This window comes from Dasypus novemcinctus, chromosome 9, assembly GCF_030445035.2.
Source record: "Dasypus novemcinctus isolate mDasNov1 chromosome 9, mDasNov1.1.hap2, whole genome shotgun sequence".
Classification (NCBI taxonomy): Eukaryota; Metazoa; Chordata; class Mammalia; order Cingulata; family Dasypodidae; genus Dasypus; species Dasypus novemcinctus.
In genome coordinates this window covers 96901485-96921713 of record NC_080681.1, presented here as the reverse complement: position 1 = coordinate 96921713, position 20229 = coordinate 96901485, and the positions used below count along the sequence as shown (strand labels likewise).

The window sequence follows — 20229 nt, the reverse complement described above, 5'->3', positions numbered from 1 at the left end:
TTTTGACTTACACTTTTATTCACTTGCTCATTTCTACAAATATTCATTGAGCATGTGTCTGTCAAAATACAAAGTCCTAAAAGTGCATTGAGGAATAAAACAGACATTGTCCCTGCCCTCAGGAACTTGCATGTTAGTGGAGAAGGGTCGTTTAAAAGTTTACACACAATTATGTAATTAAAATAGAATAGCAGTCAGTAAGTGAATTTATGTCCTGCTTCCTGAGCCAGACAATCATTATACCAAATGTTTACATATATTTACTAACTTTATTCTCATAACAAACTTATTATAAGCCTATTGTTTTTTTTATTAAAGATTTATTTTTATTTTTTATTTATTTCTCTCCCCTTCAGCCCCCCTCCCCCCCAGTTGTCTGCTCTCTGTGTCCATTCGCTGCATGTTCTTCTGTGACCGCTTCTATCCTTATAAGCGGCACCGGGAATCTGTTTCTTTTGGTTGCATCATCTTGCTATGTTAGTTCTCTTTGTGTGTGGTATTCTTGAGCAGGCTGCACTTTTCTTTTGTGCTGGGCAGCTCTCCTTATGGGGTGCACTCCTTGCACATGGGACTCCCCTACACGGGGGACACCCCTGCGTGGTACAACACTCCTTGCACGCCTCAGCACTGTGCATGGGCCAGCTCCACATGGGTCAAGAAGGTCCGGGGTTTGAACCTTGGACCTCCCATGTGGTAGGCGGACACCCTATCCATTGGGCCAAGTCCGCTTCCCTGGCCTATTGATTTTTAATATTATCTCTATTAAGGCACAGAGAGATTAGTTACTTTGCTTAAGGTCTCATAAGCTAGTTAGTAGCAGAGTATTTGAACCCAGACATTCTGATTTCAAAGCCTGAGAGCTTAACTATTATATAGAAAAGATCTAATCTAATTTTATTCTACTTCTAAATCTTGCAAAGACCCCTTTGTTCAGCAGACATTTGCTATACACTTACTGTGTTCCAGATTTTTGCCAGATGCTATGGAAATTACCTTTATCCTCAAAAAATTCACAGTCCAAGTCAGGCTGGACACTGAAACAAAGTAGTTGTTGTGTAGGAAAAGGGTGAGCAACTAATTTAGCACTTTGCAGTAACCTGCTATGAAGAAACACAAGCTAAAATTTGGGGTCAAGGGAGACTTGAGTTCACATTTCATCTCTTTCATATTCTAGCTCTATGATCTTTGTCAGGTTACACAATCCCTTTAGCCTCGGTTTCCCTATCCATAGGGTAGGGATTGTAAGATTGAGTGAGGGGTGGTAGGTGGAATGCTTGTTATATAGGACTCCTTTCTGAAGTGGTTACATTTGAGCTGAGTTTTGAAGGATGAACTAGGAGTTTGCCGGGAACAGAGGAGTATTGCAGGCAGGGGAAATAATAAGTGCAGGGCACTAAGTTTTAAGAGACAGTGGCCCATTCAGGAAATGAGAAGGTTGGTGTGGTGAAGTGATGGAACATAGAATAGGTCATGAGGAAGAGGAGGGGAAGTCAAGGTAGGAGAAAGATGATTGTGAAGGTCCTTGAATGCTGGACCAAGGGTTTAATCTGGTCCAGTTTTAGAAAGATAACTGGTAATGTTAGGGAAGGTGAGTCATTATTAAAGTCTGATAGTAACTAAATAAAATGTTCTGTTTAAAGCCCTTGGAGGAAACAAGCAGGCCTTGGAAGAGGCAGCAACAGTAAGTGAACTCTCCTATTTTTCAGTTGTTGGTTTGTTTTAAGTTTAGTCCAGTCACAAAATCCAACCAATGTGTGTGCTTACTATAGAAGAGGTTCCATAGGGAACATTATCTGTTTGTGTCACCTGAAAAATTATAATTGTCAAATGCTGAGTACATGAACTCCAAATAGTGTTGAGCCCTAAGAAGAGAGGCAGTTTTATTTTGGGCAGTTTTCTTGTAGCCCCTTGCCCTTAGCTCTGCAGGGGATGTTTAGAAAGCTTCAAACCCGAGTTCCTTTGAGCCAGAGGGTCATTACATCTGGCTGGTACTGGGCCTGCTGAGAGACAAAGAGACAATAGCTTTCTCATGTCATACTGTAGAGGCAGTGCTCTTGCATGGGACTCTCAGAACTCATGTTGAATTGACCCTCTTTCTACGTTCTTCTCACCTTCCTCCCAGCATCAGTACAGGACTGACAACCATAAGGTGGGAAGGCAAAATTAAGGATTTAGGTCTGTATTGCCAATGTATTAGCTACTAGTCACATCTAGTTATTTAAATTTAAATTAATTAAAATGAAATAAAATTTACAATTCAACTCCTCAAACGTACTACTCACAATTCAGGAGTTCAGTGGTCACCTGTGGCTATTGAATTGAATAACACATTTCCACTATAAATGTCTGTGTAGAGTCATGCACATTTGTGCATCTCTCCGGGGAGAAAGTTTATTAGTTACGAAATGAACCAACAAAATATACCTTCTTAGATGAGTTGATCAAAATCATTTTTAACCTCAAGAATTTGAAGGGATCTGACTACAAAGAGTATATAGTGGCACTGAATAGCAGATCTTCTCCAGCTTCAGAAATAAAAGGCAATTAGGAGCCATTGTTCAATTAGGAAAACAATGGTTAGACAGTTTGAGAAGAGATATTGAAGGAGAGGGGTGGTAATAACTGAAAAATAAAATCAAGAGCTAGTAAAATGTCCTGAGTCCATGCTTTCTCCTTCTTTGTAATGTGTTTCCATGGCCCATTTTATTCACCTCACACACACACACCCAGGTCCAGTGTTTCAAAAGTCTTCCCTCTGAAATGAATTACATTCATTTTTCTAATGGTCCCCCTCCCCTTTTTTTTAATTAAACATACAGAAATACAAATCAGAGCATCTGGTATAATATGAGATATTCAACGTTATCATACCAAGTTGAGAGAATTCTAGCCTTAGCTATAGAATTTAAAAATCTAAGGAAGGAATGATACTTTGGTATGGATGCTCTTAATTAGTAGATGTGTTGGGGGTCCCAAGACCATCCCCTGGTTTGGTGATTCACTGGGAGGACCACATGGCTTAGCATATATTTGACCATATAATAAACCAGCTATGGTTTATTACAGTGAGGATACAAGGTAAAATTAACAAAGGGAAAAGGTACATGGGGCAAAGTCTAGAAAAAAAGTTACAAGAGTCTTCTTTCAGTGGAGTCACATAGGACATGCTTAATTCCTCCAGTGACATGTAAAATGTTATCTATCAGAGAGGATTATTAGAGACTTAATGCCCAGAGCTTTTATTTGGGGGCTTATCATGTAGGTACACTCAACCTAGCACATACCAAAATTTTCCCAGAAGGAAAGCCGGTGATCAGCATAAACTACATGTACAAAACAGTTTAGGTACCGTGAGCCATTATTATCAGAGAATAGTGGGAACCCTCCTGAAATCCAAGTTCCCAAACATACGCCAAGGGTCAACCTTACAAGCTGGCCTTTCTAAAGATGGCAGTCTCAGGCCTGCTGTGTTAACTTTTCTGCACAGTAGGTGTTCATTGGCCCACCACCAATGATACTTTCATAGCATGCTAGTTGTTTCTAGAGATGGCAGAAAGTTGGCAGAAATATCACCAATCTGTTTCCACTACCTTGGTAAACATCACTAATGTTTTACAGCGTTATTTTTTACTACTTAGTCCTGACAACCTTAGAAACATTCTCAGCACTCCATGTAGTCCTGCTAATCCAGAGATGAAACCTGTGTCCTTCCTAGTCTGTAACTATTCTGATAATTGCATGTGCCCTAATGACGAAAAGACTTTGAATCTTGCCTGCACTCAGCTATACCCATACATATAGATAGTCACCATTATAAGCAAATTTAATTAGAAATAGCAACTGGGAGCCTTTTTGAAGGATCCCAGGAGCATGATAGAAAACCTAATTGAGATCCTCAGGACTTGTAAGAAGTGAGAAGTCTGGCACAAGACCAAGTATTGTAGAGGAACTTATATTGACTGCTGATGGGATTAAACAAGGGTAACTACCTTAGAAAACAATTTCGCATAATAAAATATAACCTATAACCCTGCAATGTCCTATCCTTAAGTATAGAGCCAAGAGAAAACCTGAATGTGTGCATCAGGGTCATGTATAAGACAATTCAAACTAGCAGTGTTTGTAATAGCAAAAACTATCAATGGGAGAATGGATAAATCCATCATGCTATAGCTACATAGTGAACTATTATATGGAAGTGAAAACAGATTAACTACTACCACAAATAGCTGTCATAAACAAAAGCAAACAAAATAATGTTTAAGCTTGCAAACATTTGAGAAAAAAAGGTGTATTTGTATATGTATGTATACATATATACCTACCATATGCGTACACATACATATTTATTACTTTTTAAGCACATGGAATGATAATAGTTACCTCTAAGGAATGAAGGTTAGGGGAGTGATCACCTTTAGTGGAGAGAGAAAGAAATAGAAGGAATACATAGCTAGAAGCAAGGTATTGGCAATATTCTAGGCCTTAGGTTGGATGGTAGGATTGTGGAAATCTGATACTGTGTTATAACTAACTTAACAATCTTTTTTATGTATCACATAGTATGTTTTTTAATTGTTTTTAATCTCAAAATATTGTTCCTCACATTTGATAAACCTGATGTTTTCTGGCTATCCTTTTTACAGGCTGATCTAGATATCACAGAAATAAACAAACTAACAGCAGAAGCTATTCAGACACCCCTGAAATCTGCCAAAAGTGAGTACTTTCCAAAACCCCTTGGAGAACTGAGACAGCTAGGGTTGAAGGTGGCTAAGTGGCTGCTCAGGCAGGCCCTCATTAGTGGAAACTCTTTCCTCTAATGCAGAGGTTCTTAACAAGGGGTCGATGAGCTTGAATTTAAATTCAAAAAACATTATTCTTGTGGGGACATGTTGGTGCCAGTGTGATATGTTTATAAAATAATACACAGTATACTGTGGACTTAGTAAGGGATCCGTGATTTTCACCTGACTGGCAAAGGAATCTGTGGAACAAAAAAAGGCTAAGAACCCCTGCTCTAATGCTTGGATGTCAGTTCTGTAAATCCAGAAATTTGATTTAGGCAATTGCATTCAGTTTATTGTTTACAAGATTGATATTAAACCAAACTCTCAAGAGACTGATTTGTGAGCTAAAGCGAAAGCAGATAGGGACAAAAGCTGGTGCTGGAAACCAGAGTGTTGTCTGCTTGTCTCCCCTGAGTTAAAAAGAGAGGTTAACAAGATTTAGGGAAGTGTTAAACACATGGTAATGCCAAACAGAGACTCTTCCTGATGTGATCAGAAGAGTTGAGAGAGAATTGTAAAAAGAATATCTTTCTAAGTAATTCCATGTTCAAGTCAGTGATCTATGTAAAATCATCTCATTTGCGCAACTCTCATGCTGAGAAACACTGTCTTATAGGAAAAGTTATATGGAAAGCCAAGTTTGTAATCAGACGTTTCTTAATAAGCATGGAATCTGACCAGGATGAGCTGTGGCATGGACTTAAGGTGGCTGTCATTAAGCTATGGTAGCCTTGTGAGGATGGACCCTACCCAAGGCCTGGATTTCATGGATGCCTGCCAGGGTGTATCCATGGGAAAGGACCAGAAACAGTGTTCAGTTCTTGTTCTGGTTTGCCTTCTGTCTTCTCCTTTGTACAGTGAAGAGAGCATGATGAGGTTTCCATATTCCTAATGTCATATTCCCATCTTTCCTCACTAAGATTATGACATAATTGGACTTGGGTGTTCCCAGAGTTCCTCAGCCACATATTTAAATCTTAGGTTACTTCTACAGTCATGTCTACACTTAGGTAATCGCATCAGTTTCTCTTATGCTTATTTGGGGCAGGGGGTTCTGATTTTGAGATAAGAGGTTCCTCATTTCAACCCTGGGAACTAAAAACACCAGGACCAATGTCAATCAACAGTTAAAATAGTTTTTGTGCCTTTTTGACCACTGGACTTTAACTACATTGTTAGCTAATAACAACAACAGTGTTTTCATTGCAGCTAGGGAAAAAAAAACCTAAAAGACATTTAGTCAGATCTTTCCTCCCATGATTAAAAGCAAGAATTTTCTCTGTGGAATCCCAGCTCAGGATTATCTAGATTCTGACTGTATGTATTTAGCAATAAATACCCACTACTTTTCATCACTGAACAGTTCTATTAGAACATTCTTCCCATTCCTTGTGATGTCTACATATTGACACTAGTTCTCCACTTCGTCATCCCAGAGAACCATTTTATTACCTGATGAAGATTTGTTTTATTCATTTCTCCCCACCCCCTCGTTGTTTGCATATGCTGTATCTGTTGTGTGCTGGTCTTCTGTCTCTTTTTTTTTTTTTTTTTTAAGATTTATTTATTTCTCTTCCACCCCAACCCCTGCTCCCCCAGTTATCTGTTCTCTTTGTCCATTCCCTGTGTATTATTCTGTGTCTGCTTGTATTCTCATTAGGCAGCTCCAGGAACCAATCCTGGGACCTTCCAGAGTAGGAGACAGGCGATCACTCTATTGCGCCACATCAGCTCCATGTTCTGCTACATCTTCTTATTTTCTCTCCTCTGTGTCTCTTGTTGCGTCATCTTGTTGTGCCAGCTCTCTGCATCGCCGGCACTCCTGCACAGGGCAGCTTTCCTGCATGGGGCGGCATTCCCATGCAGGGCAGCACTCCTGTGTAGGGCCGCATTCCCACATGGGCTGGCACTCTGCATGGGCTAGCTTGCCTTCATAAGGAGGCCCTGGGCCTCGAACCCTGGACCTCCTATATGGTAGTTGGAAGCCCAATTGGTTGAGCCACCTCTATTTCCCTGGTCTTCTCTTTTTAGGAAGCACTGGGAACTGAACCCAGGACTTCCCATGTGGGAGATAGGCACCTCATTGCCTGAACCACCTCCACTCCCTCCAGAGAACCATATTAACCTCTTTGTCATATGACAATCCCTTAAATATTAAAAATTGGTCTTATTTCTTCTGGAATCATCCATCTTAATCCTTATACTCCTGCTTCTAAAATGATCATTATAATAATAATATACCATTATTATGACATTGAGAATGCTTCCTTCACAGTCATTCATTCTACAAATATTTAACAACAGCTAATATGTGAGGTATAGTTCCACGGTTTGTGTATACAGGAATAAAAATAATAAAGACACTGTTCTTGTAGCATTCATATTCCCAGCCTCATAATATCTCTATAGATGAAGAAACTGAGACAGAGCAATTAAAGCCATGTGACCTAGTAAAATGGTAATGCAAGGACTCAAGCTTCAGTTTATTGGACTCCAGAGTCTGTACTTTAAATCAGAATGCTAGGCTGCTCTATCAGGCATCATTTGGGATTTCTTAATCTCTGATTAGTTTCCTTTGTCTAAACCATTAAAAAGTCATCTGAATTTAGGGTGTATTTCTTATTAGAGCTTAAGATTGCATAAGCTTTATTCCTGAAAAGAAACATGACTGCATGAAAATTTATTCCCATTACAAATATCATGCTGTTAAAACTGTTTCCTTAGAAGGAGTGAGGGGTGTGGGGAGTGGGGTATATGGGAACCTCTTATATTTTTTTAATGTAACATTTTGTGTAACATTTTGTGTGATCTATGTATCTTTTTTAAAAAAAGATAATTAAAAAGTGTCCAAAAAAACTTATTTTTTTAACTGTTTCTTATAGCACGAAAAGCAGTACAAGTAGATGAAATGATAGTAGAAGAAGAAGTAGAAGAAAAAAATCCTCAAACTGGAAGAGTAAGTTGGCACTCAGGTTGGGGCAGTGGGTAAGGAAATACGGAGGCACATAAAATACAGGTGTTTCCTTCCCAGCGTATAGTACAGAAGGTCCCACTTTAAATAGATAATAAAATGATAAGAGAGGTATGTACAGAATATATAAAACATGAAGGTGGGAGGTATCAAGTTTTACTTTCCTCATTAGGACATAACTAGGACTTAAAAGTTGAGTGGATAAGGAGATGGGAATTCCAGGAGGCCAGGTGAAAGCGTTTTGTCCACTTAAGAAACAAGAAACAGATTGGTATGACTGGGGATAAACTGTAGGGCTAATGTGGGTAGAACAGGGGCCAGATAATGGATGGCCTTTTTTGCCAAGCTTGGAAGTTTAAATTTTCTTCAGGTAGGTAATGGTAAGTGACATGAGATTGGTATTTCACAACATAATTTTCAGGATAGATGGGAAAGGGAAAAACTGGGGATAAGGAAACCATTGTTTTCTATTATATGTCTTGAACTGAACCTTAGTTTCATTTGATTGTGACTTCAGGTTAAAAGGTGTCCTCCATCCAAGAAGAGAACCCAATCCATACAAGGAAAAGGCAAAAACAAAAGGTAACGGGTTTTCCGTATGATGTTATGCATGTTTGCTTTGTAAGTTCACAACTTTTACTATACACTTATTGTTTATGTATGTTCATGTATAAGTGATAATTAAAAAATAAGGTGGGTTGGGGTAAAAGTACATCAAGTGTAAGCTAATTTGGTTAGTAGTAATACTTTGAGGATGCTCTTTAATCATTAAAAACATTTCACAACAATGCAAGATACTGGTGGTAGGGTGAGGTATAAGAACCCTGTATGATGTTATGTATGTTTGTTTTTGTAAGTTCACTATTACTATACACTTATTGTTTATGTATGTTTACGTATGAGTGATATACTTCAATACGTTTTTTAAAAAGGTAATGGGTTTTCCAAATTTGTATATATGTTTTTGGCTTTATTGGTGAGCTACATGCATCAAAGCAGAAATAGGGGATGAAAGGAACTTTTGTGCTGGAGTTCAAGTAGCACTTAAAATTGACTCCTTGAGTGAGTTAGAGGGACCTCTGGAAATGGTCTAATTCCTCAGTTCTTCTGCCCATGTTCGCCATCCTACCCACTTATTTCTTTTAAATGCAAACAGGAAGAATAAGGCCCAGAAAAATATAGTAAGCAGTCCATGTTATGTGTACTTGCCTGACAGTCGTAGAGTTACCCCATAGTTAGTCACAAAGTGTTTCTCACCTACCCATAGTTAGTTTCTTGGTCCTCCTGGTCCTACTAAAGGTAAGAATCTCCATGGGCTTGAATTGATTATAATAGACTCTACTAAATCAATTAGGAATTTACTGCATTATTGATCCCAGCATGTTGCCCCATGGGGAATACTGCATTTCAAACAAGTGCAGGAAAGGAGTCATTGGGATGTGTGTCCATGAAGGAATGACTCCTATTTCTCTCTGAACAGTGCTAGCAGGACATTAACCAGTACCTAGCAAGAGGACAGGAATGCCAGCTGGGCGAGCCTTCAGATTGTTAAGAGGCTATCTCTGTCCTTTTATTCTGTTAGCTTGGTTGAAAAGTAGGATTCTGGAGGCAGACTACCTGGGTTCAAAGTTCTAGTTCCACCCTAATTACCAGTATGATCTTGGGCACATTAATTAGATCAAATATCTGAGTTTCTTTACCTGTAAAATGAGAACAGTAATGGTGCCTACCTCATAAGTTGTTATGAGGGTTGCACTGATTAATTTATATAAGATGCTCAGAACAGTGTCTGCCACATAGTCAGTGTTCTCCAAATGTTAGCTACATCTGTTGCTGTTGTTATTGTACCTGAGAGCTGGCATACCTAATGGCTGTTTCTACCTGTAGGTCAAGCCGTTGGAACACTGTTACCCCAGCTATGGGCCGACTGGAGTTATCCATGGTGAAACCAACTCCAGGCCTGACACCCAGGTTTGATTCAAGGTGAGTATTGAGAGCATTCTTGGATTAGGCAGGCCCAGTGTTTAACATTAGAGAAAAAGGAACATTTAAGAAAATACTTCTGGATTCTTAGCCTGGGAAGCTGTCTCAGAGGAGGGTAGCCAACTGGGCTTCCTAATGTTTGCCTCTCCCCTGAGATGGGTTCACTCATTTAGAACAGTGTTTTAGTTTGCCAAAGGAGTGCTGATGCAAAAAGTACAGAAATGGAATGGCTTTTATAAACGGAATTTATTTGGGCTAAAAGCTTACAGTTCCAAGGCTGTGAAAAGTTAAAACTGAAGCACCATCAGAGATGCTTTCTTACCAAAGTTAGCTATTATTGATCCCAGCATGTTGCCCCATGGGAAAGCTAAAAGGCCATCAATATCTGCCTAGGTCTCTCCTTTCCCTCTGGGCTCACTGTCTCCTCTTGAGTTGCTCATTGGGCCCAGCCTCTTAGGGGAGCTTCATGTTTAAGCAGTCCCCTCTCTCATATTGCAAATCAAATATCCGGCTCCCTTTTTTCTGTGTCTGTCCATCTGTTTGTCCATTTATATCAGACCATGCAAGGGGGCAGAGAGTCAACCTGACTCACTCCTCACTGATGTAGTCCAATCAAAATTGATTTTATCAAGTAATCTAATCAAAGACCCCTCAGCTGAATTTAATGCAAAGGATGTCATACCCAAAGAAATAGATTAGTTTACAAACATATTTCTGTTCTTTAAGATTCATAAAATAATTTCAAGCTGTGACAAGCAGCAAAATGATTCTTTAGTGGATGAGAGGGAGGAGAACATTTTGCTTCTGATGACTAGGAGGAATCTGTGAATTTTTGGCCTTTCCTGATTCTGATCAGAAGTTTTTTTAAAAAATGGATCAGTACTCTCCTCTAACCTTAGTAGGAGAGAAAATTGATATCACATTGTTTGGAGAGACACATAAACTAAAGTGTCATTGCAGAATAAGTTAAGTGGATCTCTATGAACTAATGGGGGAAGATCTTCACAATCATTGAGCATCTCCAGGCAAGTTGCAGAACGGTGTATGCTATCCCCATTTGCTAACCCCATTTGCTTTTTTATGCATAGAAAATGTCTGGAGGGATACATAAGGAATTACTAGTGATAACTCTTGGAAGTGGGGGAAGAAGTGGTCATTTCTGGCATGGCAAAGTGTGAGGAAGATTTACTTTCTGCTTTTAATTCCCACTCTTCTTTACTTTCTGATTTTCACCTAGGCATAGAGTTCAGGACATTTAGGGGAAAACAGGTATAGCAGCCTTTTCACTGTTTTTGAGAAAGTGAGTATTGAGATTAATATGATGTATTCTGAGTTATCCTTCAACTCTGGAAAAGTCCTCTTAATGGAAGCACTTAGTTACTCTTGAAAACTCATTATCTGGAATTTATTTCTGGCTTTATGGATGGATAGATGACTGACTGGCATTCATGCAGAACTTATGGACCTAAAATTTATATGAATGGGCAGACTTCTGGGGAAGTTGGCAGAGTAGGGAGCTACAGGGCTCACTCCTCCAAAATTGTCTGAAACAACTGTTCTGGGGATGAGGACACTGTACAATATCCAAGGAAGAGCAGAACTGGGAGACTGAGAAACTTTGGTAAAAAACTATGAGTAACTTACTCTGCAGCGGTAGTCAGCACCCATTGATCTGCAATGTGAGAGAGAGGATTGCATATCTCTTAAGGCAAGCCACATTGGGTCCAGTCCCTGGCTGGCTGCTGCCAACAAAGAAGGACATGGATGTTCTCCTCCCCAGGAATGAGAGTGGGGCACAGCTGAGTGATGCCTGTGACTTTTGGTTGGCAAATTTAGATCACTAGGTCCCAGCTATGAATTGCTGTTTTAACCATCCCAGTCAGGGATCACTGCAGCCATTGTTTCAATACTGCCCCTAACAGGAGTGGAGCTGGTAGAGGTTGAAAAAAATACATGGCCTCCTTAGGGATGTGGGGAACAGTTTGCCAAAGAGAGCCATATGCTGGGCAGACCAGGGAAACATAACTTCAGAGAGCCAACAAAAAGGGTCTTTGGTATCTTTCCTGACTTTCCCCCCATTGCCCTTTGGTACTGATCTGTGCCCTGTTTTGACTAGAAAAGACCAACTTGGGAAAGTCCTCTCTGGGGTGACCTTCCTCCCAGAATTTGCCCTCCAGGCAGAAGCAGTTAGAGGCAATGAAAGGAGAGGTGTTTTGTTTTATTAAAAAAAAAACCACAATAGAGGCAAAATAAAAGTAAACAAAACAGATCAAAATTCCCAGAGAAGGAAAAGAGGAAAGGAAGCATTCTCCGGGGAGGGGGGGGGGGGTGGTGAAACACTTGAACAAACAGAGCAATCTTAAAAATTGTACCACATACCCAGGCAAGAATCAGATGTTGAAGAGTTGAATAAATCTGATTACTTAAGCATGAGTGATTCTAAAAGTCTAGAATAAGTTTAACCAAGTGTCAAAGAAGAGTTTAAATATAAAGCCAATCGACAATAAAAACCTTGACAAGTGGGAGAAACTAAACATCAGAGTAAACTCATCAGGATAATCAGATGCCTACACATCAGCAAAACATTAAAAGCCATTCTAAGAAACAGGAAGATAGGGCCCAGTCAAAAGAACAAATTAAAAATTCAGAGAAGACAGAATTTGGAACAATTAATCAAAGACATTGAGACAAATCTAAATCAAATTCAAGGAAGTGAAGGAAAGAATATATAAAGAGATAAAGGAGGGTGGCGGACTTAGCCCAGTGGTTAGGGTGTCTGTCTACTACATGGGAGGTCCGCAGTTCAAACCCTGGGCCTCCTTGACCCGTGTGGAACTGGCCCATGTGCAGTGCTCATGCACACAATGAGTGCCGTGCCACACAGGGGTGTCCCCCGCGTAGGGGAGCCCCACACTCAAGGAGTGCGCCCCATAAGGAGAGCTGCCCATCGCGAAAGTGCAGCCTGCCCAGGAATTTCGCCACACACACAGAGAGCTGACACAACAAGATGACGCAACAGAAAGAAACAGATTCCTGTGCCACTGACAACAACAGAAGTGGACAAAGAAGATGTAGTAAATAGACACAGAACAGACAACCGGGGCGGGGAAAAATAAATCTTAAAAAAAAAAGAGAGAGATAAAGGATATTAAGACACTAGATGAGCATAAAGAAATTTTTTTAAGATGTATTTTTTAATTTTTATTTTTTTATTTCTCTCCCCTTTCCTCCCCTGCCCCAGTTGTCTGCTCTCTCTGTCCATTTGCTGTGTGTTCTTCTGTGTCCACTTGTATTCTTGTCAGCGGCACTGGGAATCTGTGTCTCTTTTTGTTGCATCATCTTGCTGTGTCAGCTGTCCATGTGTGCGGCACCACTCCTGGGCAGGCTCTCCTTACAGGGTGCACTCCTTGCGCATGGGGCTCCTCTTCATGGGGGACAACCCTGCGTGGCACAGTACTCCTTGCTTGCATCAGCACTGTGCGTGGGCCAGCTCATCACATGGGTCAAGAGGCCCTGGGTTTGAACTCTGGACTTCCTATGTGGTAGGTGGACACTCTATCCATTGAGCCAAATCCTCTTCCCAGCATAAAGAATTTGAAAGCATGAAACATAAGAGAAGTAATGGGAATGAAAGGCAAAATAGAAGAGATTAAAAATACATTGGCATGGGAAATGGACTTGGCCCAGTGGTTAGGGCGTCCGTCTACCACATGGGAGGTCCGCGGTTCAAACCCCGGGCCTCCTTGACCCGTGTGGAGCTGGCCCACGTGCAGTGCTGATGCACGCAAGGAGTGCTCTGCCACCCAGGGGTGTCCCCTGCATAGGGGAGCCCCACGTGCAAGGAGTGCGCCCCGTAAGGAGAGCCGCCCGGCGCGAAAGAAAGTGCAGCCTGCCCAGGAATGGCGCCGCCCACACTTCCCATACCACTGACGACAACAGAAGCGGACAAAGAAACAAGACGCAGCAAATAGACACAGAGAACAGACAACCAGGGGAGAGCGGGGAATTAAATAAATAAATAAATCTTTAAAAAAAAAATACATTGGCATACAATAGCAGATTTAAACAGGCAGAAGAAAGAATCATTGAACTCGAGGATAGTTCAAAAAAATTGAGTAGGGTCTCAGGGAATTGAATGACAGCACAAATCAGACAAATATGTCATGGGTGTCCCAGAAGAAAAGGGAAAAGGGGCAGAAAGAATATGTGAGGGAATAATGGCCAAAAATTTCCCAGATCTTAGTAAAGACATTAAATGTACATGTCCAGGAAGTGCAACATACTCCAAACAGAATAAATCCTAATAGACCTACACTGAGACACATACTAATCAGAGTGTCATATACCTAAGATAAATTAAGAATCCTGAAAGTGGCGAGAAAAAAGCAAATTGCCACATACAAGGGAATTGCAATAAGATTAAGTGCTACTTTCTCATCAGAAATCATGGAAGTGAGAAGGCAGTGGTATGATAATATTTAAGATACTAAAAGAGAAAAACTGCCAGCCAAGAATTCTTTTTCTGGCAAAACTGTCCTTCAAATACAAGGAGGAATTTAAAATATTCACTGATAAACAGAAACAGAGCATTTGTCTACAAGAGACCTGCCCTACAAGAAATACTAAGGTGAGTTCTCAGGCTGAAAGGAAAAGACAAGAGGGAGAGGCTTGGAAGAGAGTATAGAAATGAAGATTATCAGTAAGGACAACTAAAAGGGTAAAAAGAGAGACAAAAGTAAGATACAACATAATCAAAGGATAAAATGATTGACGTAGGAACTGCTTTTACAGTGATAACATTGGATGTTAATGGATTAAAACTCCCCAATCAAAAGACACAGCAGAATGGATTAAAATATCCATCTATATGGTGTCCTGTTTGTGTTCAGTCCTGGGAGCACTGCCACCCTACACCTCTCTGAGTGTTGCCAAAAGATGGAAGCAACCCAAATACTCATCAACCAATGAACGGGCACAGAAAATGTGGATGAACCTTGAGGGCATTATGTTGAGTGAAATAAGCCAGACACAGAAGGGTAAATATTGTGTGCGCTCAATAAATTTGAACTAATTATAATAAACTCATAGTATTAGAATCTAGAATATAGGTTAGCAGGAGATAGAGTAGGGGTAGAGAATGGGGAGTTGATGCTTAATTTGTGCAGAATTCCTAATTAAGTTGATTTTGACTGTTTGGAAATAGATGTGATGGTAGCACAGTATTGTGAATGTAATTAACAGAGCTGAATTAAGTGTGTGAATGTGGTTGAAAGGGGAAGTTTTGGGTCATGTATGTTACTAGAAGGAAAGCTAGAGAATAAAATATGGGACTGTGTACCCTATTATGGATGATGACTGTGGTTAATAGTACAAATAAAAGGATGTTCTTTCATGAATTTTAACAAAGGTATATCACTATTACAAGGTGTTAATAATGTGGTATATGGGAGGAAAATACCTAATGCAAACTATCATACAGTTACCAAGTAATATTTTAATATTCTTTCATCAGTTTTAACAAAGGTACCACACCAATGCCAAATGTTAACAATAGGGGGGTTCTATGGGAATATTAATATGACTTTTATGTAAACTTATAACTTCTCTAATTAAAAAAAAAAAACTGCCCAAGTTGTTCTTTCTCACCAACAATAAAATATAAAGTCTACCTAACCTGCAGTGCCCTGCATGACCCTGCCCTGGCTTCTTCTGGGACTTCATCTCCTACCAACTTCCCTCTCACTGTTGGACTTGAGCTGGTCTGGCTTCCTTGATGGTCCTTAAAGCTGCCAAACTGCTTCCACCTCAGGGCCTTTCCACTTGCTGTTTTCTCTGCCTAGAATGCTCTTCTCCAGATGCCTGCATTTCTTGCTTCCTGCCCTTATTCAGGTATCTGCTCAAATATTACCTTATCAGAAAGAATTTCCCAAACCTCCCTATCTAAATTTGTCCACACCTCCCCCACTGCATCCCACTCCACCATCTATCCTTTGATCCTGTGGGTGTGAACCCATTGTACATAGGAGATTTTGAAAATGTTATTTTTAGTTAAGGTGTGGCCAACTGAAGTAGGGTACATCTTAATCAGGATTGCTAATAAGGAGAAGGCCACAGGGAGAAGCAGGAACCCACAAGTGACAAAAACTGGAAAAGAGAGGGTGTCGCCATACGATGGAAAACTGCCATCACAGAACACTGCTGTCCCTGGGAGAAAGCAGGCCTTGCCTATGCCATAATTTGGAACTTCTGGCCTCTAAAATCATGAGCCAATAAATTCCTGTTGTTTAGCTGGGGGAAAAAAAATACATGAGAGTTGACTTGCTTAGATGTATGTTTGATAATTACAGCCTCTTTTCTCCAGCTGTGTTCAGTCATTAGCGTAAAAAATTTTTTTCCTCCAAATTTAGAACTCGCCTTCTTAGAAGTGTATGATTTGAAAACTGCAGCTTGAGGCCAGATGGGGGTTGGAAGGGTTCATAGCGCCTGGCGTGAGTCAGTCTGCCAAACCATCTTCACAGAGACTTTCCCACTTTGTAGGGTCTTCAAAACCCCAGGCTTGCGCACTCCAGCAGCCAGAGAGCGGATTTACAATATCTCAATGAATGGCAGCCCCCTCGCTGACAGCAAAGAGATTTTCCTTACTGTGCCCGTGGGAGGAGGAGAGGTAAAGTATTTCAGAGGGAAGCCAGGTGACTGTGTGCTGCTCCGTGAAGCCTTTCTTTGCCCTGATCCATAACTCATTTGTCTTCCTCCACGTCCTTGCACTTGAATGAGTTTGGATCTCCATACTCAGCGGGACTTAGAACCCAGTTTTCTCTTCCCAGATAGAGGCTCAGACTGTGAAGATCCTTGTCCCAGCTCTGGGATTCATTTGTTTATCAGCTGACATTTGCCTGTTTGCCTTGTAGCAGGCCCAAAATGAAGAAGACAGGGTTCCTTAAGAAGCAGTTCAGCAGCCAAAATAGGTTTACAGTCAACTATTACATCATGTGATAGATGGAATAATAGAGATATTAAGTAGAATACAGAAGAAGGCACCTTCAGCATTTGTACTTAGTCTACAAAGAGGAGAGTGAGCTAACTTCTTGCAACTTCAAGGAGTTCTAAAGCTGGCTGAGCCCAGTTCCTTTAAGCTGAGTAGAACAGGTTGCAACCTCAACTCCTGTAAGAAAAAGATGGTTTATCTCATGTAGTCTGCAGGGGATTACTAAGCTAATGTGCATGCCTTTGCACCAGATGGTCCAGCCATTGATAAACACTGATGTCACTGTCTCAAAGCTAACACTCCTGCCACTTTCCCATCCTGGCCATTCACCAACCACGGGGATCCCCTAGGGCACATTGGGCTGCTGAGTTGAGGTTCCTGTCATAAGGAACATGCCAGTTTAACCCACTCTCCTCTTCACACAGAGCATGCGATTATTGGCTAGTGACTTGCAGAGAATCGATATCGCACAACTGGATCCAGAGGCCTTGGGAAATATTAAGAAGCTCTCTGTAAGTCTCGTTTACTCATCACTACAGATTGGATACCTCGAACAGCTTTCTTTGGTTAGCTTTACTTAAGATTTAAGAATTTAAGAATTGTGTTGCCTTATTTCCCCCAAGAGATTTTGACTGTTATCCTACTTTCATAGCAGGAATTCAGTCCCTAATTTGAGTTTGGGCCATCCCTGAGTGTCCACCACAAAAGCTCCACAACAGAATCAAAAGTCTGCCTCATTCGGGCAGTGCCAGGATATCTTAGAGCACAACTGACTGCCAGGAACTGAAACCCATTCATAGTAATTGAGGAAGAGGGACAGGAAGCTCTTCTAAGGAATCTCACAGATTCAAAGATGATTTGAACAGCCAGGCCTCCAGGGTGGTGGAGCTAGCAGCAGCAGGAGTTTATGGCCCTTTACCCTTTAGTCTCTGCCCTTGGGGTCTGTGCACACATTTCTTCTGCACATCTTCATTCTTCTCTCTTGGCAGATCATCTTTTCCACAGGCTCTAGTTCTGCTCTCCCTTATCATGGATTTATGTGTCACTTTGGGCAGTAACACCTCCAGTTCTAATTTGATTGCTCCAGTGCCCAATACGGACTGTCCAGTTTTTTGTCTCTGTTCACCTTCTCAAGAGGAAGAATTGAGTTAGTTCACCTTTCCCTGGTCCATTCAGCCATGGTCTTGGGTGGTAAATGGAATGCTTTAGTACAAACATGGCTACCTAGGCCTACCCTTCTTTGGGGTCTGTGAGGAGTACATCCAAGGCAAGGGACATTGGCTGAGCTGGCTTCCCAAATGTGTCCTCCTGACCACAGACCCAGTGCAAAGATCCCTCACACACCCGGCCACCCAAAGGTTGTCACAGTCAACATCTAGCTGGGTTGTTCCCAAATTATTTCTTCACTGTCTCAATAGAAATGTTATTTTACTCCTTTGTTTGGATGAGAAACTGAGGTTCAGAAAGGTTACTTGGTTTGTGATACAAATAGAGAATGGAGGGACTGAGAGTTCATCTCTGCCAGACTCCAAATCCAGTGCTACCTGGTTAGCCTGTAAGTGACTAGCTGGCCATGCATGCCAAGTGTGATAGTGAGCTGCAGGTGAGATGGATGCCTCATATTTAAATAAATCTTTTTTTTTTTTTTTCATTTCTCTCCCCTTACCCGCCTCTTCATTGTCTGCTCTCTGTGTCTATTCACTTTGTGTTCTTCTGTGTCTGCATCCTTGTCGGGTGACACTGGGAATCTTTCTCTCTTTTTGTTGCATCATCTTGCTGCGGCAGCTCTCCGTGTGTGTGGCATCACTCCTGGGCGGGCTGCACTTTTTTCATGCGGGACAGCTCTCCTTGCAGGGTGCCCTCCTTGCGCGTGGGGCTTTCCTATATGGAGAACACCCCTACATGGCACGGCACTCCTTGCATGCATCAGCACTGCACGTGGGCCGGCTCACCACATGGGTCAGGAGGCCCTGGGTACCAAACCCTGGACCTCCTATATGGTAGGCGGACGCTCTGTAAGTTGAGCCACATCCACTTCCCTTAAATAAATCCTTGATCTCTGGGCACTTTCTATTTTAACCACCCCATGCCCCAAATGAGGTCTTTTTCTTCTCCTACATTCTTTCCCCATCTTCTCTAACTTATCTCCTTTTCTTTTTAGAGCCGTCTTGCCCAGATCTGCAGCAGCATACGGACCCACAAATGAGACTGCTATTCCAAGAAGCCAAACTTGGCAGTATAGATCTTCAACAAATGCTTCTTGGACCCTGAAGACACCTCTTCTCTTTAGGCTTATTATTTGTTTGAGTGTGAGGTTTGACAGTAGGGAGCAGGGTTCCTGGAGGAATTTGGGAAAGAGGAAAGGGGAAACACACTGTTCCCTCATTTATTAAAGCTTTGCTACTGCTTCTAGCCTCACTTACCCCAACCCAGGTGACCCTAGACACTGCCTGCTGCAACTTCCTGTTGTTCTCCCAGCCAAATTCTCCTTCCTGCTCATAGAGCTGCCTTCTGCCTCCTGTAACTCATTCTCTTTGCCCAATCGAGGTGGTGTGGAAAAACTCATGCTCTTGGGAGGACTGCCTACTCAACCTCATCAGAGAACCCTCTGCATCTGGCACTTCCAGTCTGTATGCCTGAGGCTGAGAGGTCTAGGCTTGGAGAAGTGAGAGCTCTGGGCCATGAGAGGGCAGCTGGGAATAGCTGCACAAATCAGGACAGAACGGACTGTCTTGCAGCAGTGACCACAGTAGAACGTGTATACCTCCCCTCTTTTTCTTTCTGTTTTGGATACTAAATGGTGCTATGGAATCTTTGACCTGCTATGCCCAGTAGTTCTTTTTAAAGCTGACCTGTGGGACAGTGTTTTGTTTTTATCCCTATTTACCAAAGCCCAAAAATTAGTTTGAATACAGCTCCCATCCTTTGTTCTACCTCTGTAGTTACGGGAAATTTGCATCAGGGAATTGCAGGGCTTAATTAGAGTTTTCATGTGACTAGCTGCAGAGTAACTTATTTCTGAACTATCCATGGTCCAGTGGTCCTTGCTGCTGGAGAGAACACTTCTCTCTTATGGGGCTGATTGGGAGAGCAGGTGTAACTTATCTGGTGCCCTCCTTCCATGTATTTAGCCTGTACTCTGAGCATGGACTGGTTATACAGCAGTCAGCAGTGAGATCTCATGCTCCAGCAAACCTCTCCTTCCCAAAGAATCATGGGATGTATTCCAAGAATATGGAAATTTAGAGTTCCCTACCCCCCAGGCTTGAGGGTACACAGTTTTCTCATGTATGACTCTTTGTTGTGTTTTGTATTGTTTGACACATGACCATTCTAGTAATCCAATCTTGTTCAAGTTGTATTTTCAAATTGTTTTATACTCCCTTTCCTGAGTCTTTTGTACATATTGCTTTCCTGAGTAATGGTATCTCTATGCTGACTGGTTTTAATCAGGTTACTGAAAGTACCTGTTTTCAATAAATTGTGGGGCTTTATCTCTA

The 20229-nt window shown here is 41.4% G+C and overlaps 1 protein-coding gene across 2 annotated transcripts in view; it reads left to right on the top strand.

Annotated features, from left to right (window-relative positions):
* The window catches only part of CDCA8 (cell division cycle associated 8), a 22254-nt gene extending 2025 nt beyond the window's left edge, over positions 1-20229 (top strand). For both annotated transcript variants that reach the window (XM_004467101.3, XM_004467102.2), the window contains exons 4-11: positions 1641-1681; positions 4647-4719; positions 7673-7746; positions 8279-8343; positions 9649-9744; positions 16282-16408; positions 17155-17241; positions 18891-20229. In XM_004467101.3, the coding sequence (XP_004467158.2) occupies positions 1641-1681; positions 4647-4719; positions 7673-7746; positions 8279-8343; positions 9649-9744; positions 16282-16408; positions 17155-17241; positions 18891-18935 (608 nt within the window). In that variant the 3' untranslated portion in view covers positions 18936-20229. The remainder of the gene's footprint in view (positions 1-1640; positions 1682-4646; positions 4720-7672; positions 7747-8278; positions 8344-9648; positions 9745-16281; positions 16409-17154; positions 17242-18890) is intronic.